Consider the following 9,334-nt stretch of genomic DNA (forward strand, 5'->3'; position numbering starts at 1 on the left):
TGAACTGTGGAAATAGTCCAAATAGGAGGCATTAGGTGGAAATTAAAATTAGAAGTATGAGAAATTGATCAATTATAACAAGCAAAGGGAGAAAAAGAGACCAAGAAGCAGAGTTTTTTAAAATTTAAATTCAGTTAATTAACATGTAATGAAATATATTATTGGTTTCAGATATAGAGGTCAGTGATTCATTATCTTATATAATGCCCAGTGCTCCTAACTGTAGAGAACAAACTGATGGTTACGAGAAAGAGGGTGGGTGGGAAGGATGGGGAGTGGGGGGAAGGGCCCTTGCTATGTTGAGCACCATCACAGGTGTTGTATGAAACCATTGAATCACTATATTGTACACCTGGAACTAATATAACACCATATGCTAACTATAGTGGAACTAAAATTTAAAAAAAAAGTAAATTATATATATTTTACCACAGTTAAAAAAATTTTATGTGTTAATAAATTCAGAAATTATGCAGACTTAGTCTCTCTCTCTCTCTCTCTCTCTTTTTCTGCTACATTCAAGCAATAACCATCATCTTTCCAACGAGGTCAAAACATGGAAGGAGAGACTCCTTAAAAGAGAGGCTCACAGAGAAGTTACTTGTGAGAATTCCCCACAGTCTCCTAAAGTGACTGTAACAACTTCCAAAAAGAGGCCGCATACGCCTTCTCAATGCAAGGAACGGAATTTACAAGATCCTGTGCCAAGGGAATCACCAAAGTCTTGGTTTTTTGACAGCCGATCAAAGTCTTTACCATCACCTCATCCAGTTCGCTACTTTGATAACTCGGGTTTAGGTCTTTGCCCAGGTAGGTAAATATACTGGTTCTTTGGAAATCAAGGGATAACTGTCAGAACTTATCTTTAATTTTGGCCCTAAAGGGCAAAGTTAGACAAGATATAGTTGAGCAAGCTAGAGTGTACAGACTTCATTTGACATTTCTGTTGTGAGAAAGTTTCTCCAAAGCACAGCCCTAAAGTGCATCATTTTTCACCCTAAGTCTGTATTATGCCTCATAAACCCTCAACTTTTCCCTAAGATAAATAAGCAATTCTCAAAAATATGAAAGCACTACCCTATAAATAAAATTTTTACTGAGGAAACCTTTCTTATCAATGCAATGGGCCAGTATTTCCAATTATATTCATTTTACACAAGCCAAATCATAGACTTGTCTCATTAACTTATTACTTCATTCAGTCAGCAAAAAAATTTGATCTCCAACTATGTGTCAGAGTAAGACCCTGATGCTACATTGATAAGCAAAACCAGACATGGCCCCTACCCTACTGGAGGTTAGAGTCTAGTAGGAGATACACACAGTAATCAAGTAGTCAAAAATAATTATAATAATAATAATAATAATAAAAGTAGGTAAAACTACGGAGTGCAAAAGGCTGTGAGGCTTATAATAGGTTTTTGTTTTGGGAATATTAAGGAAGTCTTCCTTGAAGAAGAAAACTGAGATCTGAGAGGTTAACGTGAGTTAGCTTAACAATCAGGCAGATGAAGGGATCCCTGGGTGGCGCAGCGGTTTGGCGCCTGCCTTTGGCTCAAGGCGCGATCCTGGAGACCCGGGATCGAATCCCATATCGGGCTCCCAGTGCATGGAGCCTGCTTCTCCCTCTGCCTATGTCTCTGCCTCTCTCTCTCTGTGTGACTATCATAAATAAATAAATTTTAAAAAATTAAAAAAAAAAAAAAACAATCAGGCAGATGGAACAGTGACAAGCCCAAGGTAGAAGGGACCATAACCAGGGGAGAGGGGTTGAAAGAAAGATGATGTGGCCAGACCACAGATTATATAAAGGAATTTTTACTTTATCTTGAAAGCATATAGAGGAAGCCTTTGAAATATTTTAAAGAACATGATGAGGCACAGGAGAGGGGAGGGTTGGGGATCATAAGGAGTTGTAAATTTTGAACACACCACCTTACTTAAATGGTAACCAACAAATAATAGGAGCAAGAGTTTATGACAGTTGTCCAAGCAAGAGGTGATGGTAGCATGGACTTGAGCGGGTACAGTAGAGATGAAGAGTGGATGGTCAGGTGAGATTTGGGGAAAAAATCAGTGCTAGGCGCCTGACTGGATAGAGGGAGGCAGCCTCAAGGGTCATCCCCATCTCTGCCCGGGTGCCGGACACAGAGGTGTGGAACATTGCCAGAGATGCTCTGTAATACTGCATTTCTTGTCCTTCTCACTGCTCAGCATTAATCATGTGTCCATGTGCCAGTGCATCTGCCTGTCAGAAATGCCGTTACACAGTTGGAGGAAAGCTAAAGCGACAAAAGTATATGCTAAAAGAGGCAGCTGTCCGATCATTTTTAGCTAGATCAAGTCAGCAGTCTGGAAGTGCTCCTGGGGGTATAGGAAGGCACCAAGTTTGAGAACATTTCTGAACCATTTATTCACTTTATGGAATAATATTTAACAAACATTTAAGGACCTTCCATTAGCTAGCACTTAAATGGAACTTTTGCTGTATACACATACATGCTATTTTAGAAGATTTTTTTGAAAAATGGAGAAATTTTAAATCACCTTTTGATTTTTTTTTCTGATCGTGCCAGAGGCACATGCTTGATATGAATTAATTCAGCTGTAAATAGAAATGTTTAAGTCTTTTTATCAATATATGGATCACTCTGGTACTACTTTTTTTTTTTTTTTTTTTTTTGGTACTACTTTTAAGTGAAATAAACAAAACTATAGTCTGGAAGAATATATGAATCTCAACTGACCAATTCAGAATTAAAGGAGATGGTTCCAGCCTGAAGTAGTAGAATACTGTTATAAAAGAATTTTATTTTATTTTTTTTAATAAATTAATTTTTATTGGTGTTCAATTTACCAACATACAGAATAACACCCAGTGCTCATCCCGTCGTGTCCCCCTCAGTGCCCGTCACCCACTCACCCCCACCCCCCGCCCTCCTCCCCTTCCACCACCCCTAGTTCATTTCCCAGAGTTAGGAGTCTATGTTCTGTCTTCCGTTCTGATATTTCCCACACATTTCTTCTCCCTTCCCTTATATTCCCTTTCACTATTATTCATATTCCCCAAATGAATGAGAACATACACTGTTTGTCCTCCGATTGACTTACTTCACTCAGCATAATACCCTCCAGTTCCATCCACGTTGAAGCAAATGGTGGGTATTTGTCGTTTCTAATGGCTGAGGAATATTCCATTGTATACATAAACCACATCTTCTCTAAAAGAATTTTAATGTTAGTTTTTAATTTGAATTATAAAAGATAACTTGAATTTTCTCAACAACTTGAGGTAATTGCAAAGACCAGATATACGAGATTTATTTTATTAAATATGATCCTTTGAAAATGAATATTATTTATAAACAAATAAATGAAGTACTTTTAAAAGCCTCAGAGTTTTCTGAGAATGACTATTCTTCAAAATATATGCTATTTGTTTAGCACAGCATGTATTTTTCCAAAATTAAGGCAAAGGAAAATAAGACCCAACCTATGTTTGATTCACTTTGAATCTCAAACTGATGAACTTCAAGGGACACTTTATTACTTCTTGGTTTTATGTACAAAATGGCTTTCCTAACAGTTGATTTTATGAGAAAATGGGGAAGAAACTTCTCCACCTCTGGAGAAGTGAAAGGCACCTTTTTAATGACCAAACTTGAGCTCATTAATGACCAGATTGTCATTTTTCATTCTTCATATCTCTACTGTCTTAACATTGGTTTCATTTCTACTTGTATTCAAATTTTATGGGTTTTCTTTAATAAAATTAGATGATTTAGGTTTTGTTTTTGTTTTTGTTTTTTCCTTTTGTTTTTTCTCAGAAGAACAAATTGCTGGAGCAGAGAATGTGGATCCTCAGCCAGGTCCATGGCATGCCTCCTCAGGAAAAGATGTGCCCGAGTGCAAGACCCAGTAGACTCCTCTACTGTCACTTTTCTGGGGGCCCAGCATTCTGTGTTTGGAAATTATTACTTTATGTGCCTATCCCTGGCATTGTTGTCACAATCCAACTTAAATTCAATTCAGTTTTTACTGTGCCGTTACAATTAGAAGATGAAGGAACAGGAGATTAATGCATTCCAGTAATTTAGAATGGTGATAGCAATATTTTCTTCTTGAATGTGGTAATACTTTAGAAGTCGAATTGTTTTATTTATATATTTTGTAAAGCGCAAAATTATTGAAGGAAACTTCCAGTCTTTCATGTATACATAAAATGTATTCATTTTTATTAATGTAATGTTATCCACATATGATTTAGATAATTCTAAGGCATAATATATCCATTAAAGCATCATTTAATTTGTAAAATTATAAGCTTTTTTTAAGTACCTAATAAATTTTAATTAGTGGTTCTGAATCACAACTCTGTAATATTAATGATTTCTTGGTGGGATATTTGGTATATTTGGCTCTATTTGCTTGTTGACTTTCAGAATTTTGCTATGAGATTATATACATGCTTTCTGGATTTAAATTGCTACGGGATAGCAAAGTGCTATGACCTCTTCATTTTCTAGGCTAATCTTTCTTTGGCTATAACAAATACAAAAATTATCCTGTGCTTTTCTGTTACCCACCAACCCCCTATACAAGCACTCAGAATTGGTTGGTTTGTTATCAGACTTTGTACTCTACTACATTTCACTCCCAGCTGGACGAACTTCACAGACCATTCTACCCTTTTATTTCAGACATGAGGAAACAGCACCAGAGTTTCTATCAAAGTAGAAAGTCTTCTAAACCCAGAGTCCCCACAGATCCATAAGGCATCTATGGATGGGCTTCATGCAGTCTGTGAAACCTCTGAAATTTTATGTTAATTTGTATGTGTAGATTCCTTTTTCTAGGATACTTGGGTCCATACTTTTATCATATTCTTAAAGGATTTGTCATCCTATAGGAGGTTAAGAACTGTGGTTTTAGAGAGTATCTGATACTACTTCTCTATCGTGTGACTTTGAAAAACCACATAAATCACCAAGTTGCATAAGGTTTAGAACAGAGTTAGTGATTTCAACTCATCCTTGGTTCTTTGGTAAGAAGATTCATTGAAAGAAAGAGATTATGATTTATATCATAGCCATCATTTTACAATCTATGAGTGGATATTTGCCCTTGATATACTATCATAGGAATTCACTGGGGCTAAGGGGAAGGTGTCCCTCCCTATAATTCTCTCCCCCAAGCCTGCCCCTTCAGGGTCTTGTTTCTCCTTGCCATGCTTCCCCAAATAAGACACTGGAACAGAGCTGCAGATTTGATTCTTTACAATGTCTGCTCCTCTGCTGAATAAAAGTAACTCAATAAGCCCACCTAGATAATAAAACTAAGGCCATTAAAAGTATAATCAGTCATCAGATATCCTGTCTAGTAAAATGTTGCTTAACTTAGAATTTGGATGTTCATTTTCTTCAGATTTGGGAAATTTGGGCCCATTATTTCTTCAAATAAATTTTTTGTCCCTTTCTCTCTACTTGGAAGTACCATAATGCAACTCTTGGTCCATTTGCTGATGTCCCATAAGTACCTTAGGCCTTCTTCACTTTTCTTTTTTATTTCTTCCCTTTTTCTTTGATTCTTTTTGCTGCTTGATCAAGTCTACTATTGAACCCCTCTAGTAAATTTTTTAAATTCAGTCATTGTGTTCTTCAGGTACGGAATTTGTTTGGTTCTTTGTTAGTTTTTTTTTTTTTTTTTTTTTTAAGATTTTATTTATTCATTCATGAGAGAGAGAGAGGCAGGCTCCATGCAGGGAGCCTGACGTGGGACTCGATCCCGGACCCCAGGATCACACCCTGAGCCAAAGGCAGACGCTCAACCGCTGAGCCACCCAGGTGTCCCTAGTTTCTGTTTGTTAATAGTGTCATTTTGTTCGTACATTGTTTTCCTGATTTCATGTAGTTGCTTATCTGCATTCTCTTGTAGATCATTGAGCTTCTTAAAAACTATTTTTAAATCTTCCTCTGGTAATTTGCTTGCATGGTGTTGGGTTCTGGAGATTCATTTTGCTCCTTTGGGTCATGTTTTGTGTGTGAATGTGCATGCGTTCTGATTTCTTTTCTGAGCTTTATGCATTTGAAAAAGCAGCCACCACTACAGACTGATTCATACAGGGGAACACGTTCATCTATCAGCCTGGTTGGAGATTCTCAGAATCTCTGAAACCTTTTTAGGAGGATGTGACCTCTCCGGGCTGTGTGTATAATTTGCCAATTAGAGAGGCTTACCAATTTTCTTAGGAGCCAGATCTCTGGCTCCCTCTGGTGTCTGTCTGCAGTAAGCATGTTCTTGTGGTAAGAGGCCACCACACTCTCTGTTCTCCTTGGCCCTCAGGCATCCAAAGTATTTCAGCTCCCCCTTAGCACCTCAGGTAGGCAAGACAGCAGTCTTGGACAGCCCTCCAAAAAGCTGGAATACCAAGCCCTTGCTGTACTCTTCTCCCTCTCTCCCAATTGTGCTGAACCACTCTGGCCTCCACCTGGAGCACTGGCCCTCTCGTGTCAACTATCACCAGTTCCATCCGCACTCCCAAGTCAGGCAAGACAGAAACCAGCCCCTTGGCCTCCCATATAAAAAGCCAGAATGTTGGATTTGTTTTCTACTCTTCTCTTCCCCCTACTCCCCCTAGGAGCTAGGAGCCAGAGGCTGAGATGTGGTAGCTTGGGCAAGGGGTGAGGTGGGTGGAGCCATAGGAAAATGAAATGACTCTTCTTACCCATGTCATTGCAGCTGTTCTCAGCTTTCCCCTTACCTAGGGTACTGCGACTTCTTAACTAGCCTAAGTTCTCATAAAGGTATTTTGGTCTATATATTGTTTTAAATCTGTCTCTGGGAGAAAGAGGTGGAATTTTCTGGTCCTCCATGTCGTTGACATCTCCCTTTTAGGATCTGGGTTTCAATATCATGATAAACGGCTGTGAAGGTACAATGATGAAAGTCAACAATGAAACATGCAACAATGTTTAAAATAAATAATATGGTCAGACAACACGAAAGTGGTCTGAAAAGTAAAGACAAGACTAAAAAAGACAAATTTTTTTGTAGGAAATATTTTATTGAGAGCCTGGTAAAATTATATCCAAGAAACCTAGTGAGAGCCTACCATGCATATTCAGGAAATATTTAATGGCTGTTTACTGTGCCAAGCACTGATCTAGGCACCAAAAGGTACTGCCTTTGTGAAATTCACGTTTAGAATTAAATTTCTCATAAGATGGGCTGATTGTAATATAAGGGTGAAAAAGATATGGTCCCTAGCCTTAAAGAAATTTAGTTCATGGAAAATATAGATGGGTAAGCGAATTTTTGCAACACTATATTAGGCTGTCACAGAGTATGATTATTGAAAATCCAGACAAAGGGAAGGTGAAGAAAGCTGCATCAAGAAAGAAGAATTAGGGATCCCTGGGTGGCGCAGCGGTTTGGCGCCTGCCTTTGGCCCGGGGCGCGATCCTGGAGACCCGGGATCGAATCCCATGTCAGGTTCCCGGTGCATGGAGCCTGCCTCTCCCTCTGCCTATGTCTCTGCCTCTCTCTCTCTCTCTCTCTGTGTGTGTGTGTGTGTGTGTGTGTGTGTGTGTGTGTAACTATCATAAATAAATAAAAATTAAAAAAAGAATTAGATTTGACCTTGATTAGAGAATTCTCATATCTGTATAAAATCTATTCTAAAATTCTCAAAAGTTAAAGGGAGATTGTTAGTAAAGCAACAAGCACAGCTGGGTGTGACTAGAGATCATTAGACTCCACTACAAGCTATCGTGGGCAATAAGGGACAGTTTTACCAAAGACTTTGTGTGCATATGTTTATATATGTGAAAATTAGGTCAGGGATTTTTTTAAAATCCATTTTTGCCATCTACTCTAATTGAATTTTCTTTTCTTTTAATTGGAGTTCAATTTGCCAACATATAGCATATCACCCAGTGCTCATCCGTCAAGTGCCCCTCTTAGTGCCCCTCACCCAGTCACCCCAACCTCCTGCCCACCTCCCTTTCTACCACCCCTTGTTCGTTTCCCAGAGTTAGGAATCTCTCATGTTCTGTCCCCCTCACTGATATTTCCCACTCATTTTCTCTCCTTTCCCCTTTATTCCCTTTCACTATTTTTTATATCCCCCAAATGAATGAGACCATATAATGTTTGTCCTCCAATTAACCTATTTCACTCAGCATAATACCCTCAGTTCCATCCACGTCGAAGCAAATGGTGGGTATCATTGAATTTTAATAATCATTAACATTTATTAAGTACAAATGTAACAGATGTTGTGCATGCCTGTCCTTCCTTCTCACATGCCTGAGGCAGGTGCTATGGTTACCTTTATTTACAGATAAGAAAACTGGGGCTTGGAGTGTTAAGTGATTTACACAGCTAGTGAAGGATATGAGACTTAACCTTCGTCTTTCTCACTACACAGTCTTTGTTCTGAACTGCCATGACTGTTATGAATATACTTGGCTCCAAAGACAAAAAACTAAAGAAAGATGTGATTCAAAGAAATTAACTTTTTCTCACATAAGAATCCAGAGGAGTTGGTCTAGAACTGTGGCATAGAAGCTGTCTTCAAGAAATCAGGTTCCTTCCCTCACCCTGCTCTGCCTCTGACCTCAAAAGTCACACAATGGCTGCCATGTCCCAAAGAAGATCCACATTCCAGGCAAAAAAGAAGGGAAAGCCTTTCAAAGTGGCCTTGCCTTTCTATTCAAGAAGGAAATCCTCTCAACTTGCCTTCCATTGGCCAGCTCTAGCAACAAAGGAGGCTAGGAATGTGAGAGTTTGGTTTTCTGACCTTTATAAAATAAAAGGCAGCGGAAAGTGAGGTGAGGGGATGTTGAGTGAATGAAGGCAAATAGTACATGCACAAAATAACCTACACAATCATTCTGCTCAATTATGCACCTGATTAAGTATGACTTACTAAGCCTAGCACACATGACCTAGTCCTTTTCAATCTCTACTATCTCTGTTCTCTTCAGCCAAATTTGAGTTTTTGTTCTTGCCCAACATGACCTCCACACTCAAGTTCAAAGTGCTACCCGGACCTTGCCCCTCAGTGTACTCAGGATGCCTGCACTCTGCCACTAAACACAAGTGTTAGAGTGTGACAAAACAACCATAAATAACTAGATTTTAAACACAAGGGAATTTTTATTTCCCTCCCTCAAAACAATCTTGGGAAATGGCCTAGAAGGAAGCCTCCGCTATCTTAAATAAATGACTTAGGGTCCTTCTGTTTTATTGCCCTACTCTTTTATATGAAATTTCTGGCTCATTAAATTTTTAATATCCTAGAGCAGCACATAGTAGGCACGAACAAATAACA

At 38.6% G+C, this 9,334-nt stretch overlaps 1 protein-coding gene across 6 annotated transcripts in view; it reads left to right on the forward strand.

The window, feature by feature from the left end:
• Nucleotides 1-4,272, forward strand: part of CENPE (centromere protein E) — an 83,325-nt gene extending 79,053 nt beyond the window's left edge. For 5 of the 6 annotated variants that reach the window (XM_055342540.1, XM_055342544.1, XM_055342545.1 and 2 more), the window contains 2 exons: nucleotides 524-810; nucleotides 3,828-4,272. In XM_055342540.1, the coding sequence (XP_055198515.1) occupies nucleotides 524-810; nucleotides 3,828-3,922 (382 nt within the window). In that variant the 3' untranslated portion in view covers nucleotides 3,923-4,272. The remainder of the gene's footprint in view (nucleotides 1-523; nucleotides 811-3,827) is intronic. The other variant, XM_055342541.1, reaches the window with a different exon arrangement.
• Nucleotides 4,273-9,334: the final 5,062 nt, after the last annotated feature.

The sequence above is a fragment of the Nyctereutes procyonoides genome, unplaced genomic scaffold, assembly GCF_905146905.1.
Source record: "Nyctereutes procyonoides isolate TBG_1078 unplaced genomic scaffold, NYPRO_anot_genome, whole genome shotgun sequence".
In the NCBI taxonomy this organism is placed as follows: domain Eukaryota; kingdom Metazoa; phylum Chordata; class Mammalia; order Carnivora; family Canidae; genus Nyctereutes; species Nyctereutes procyonoides.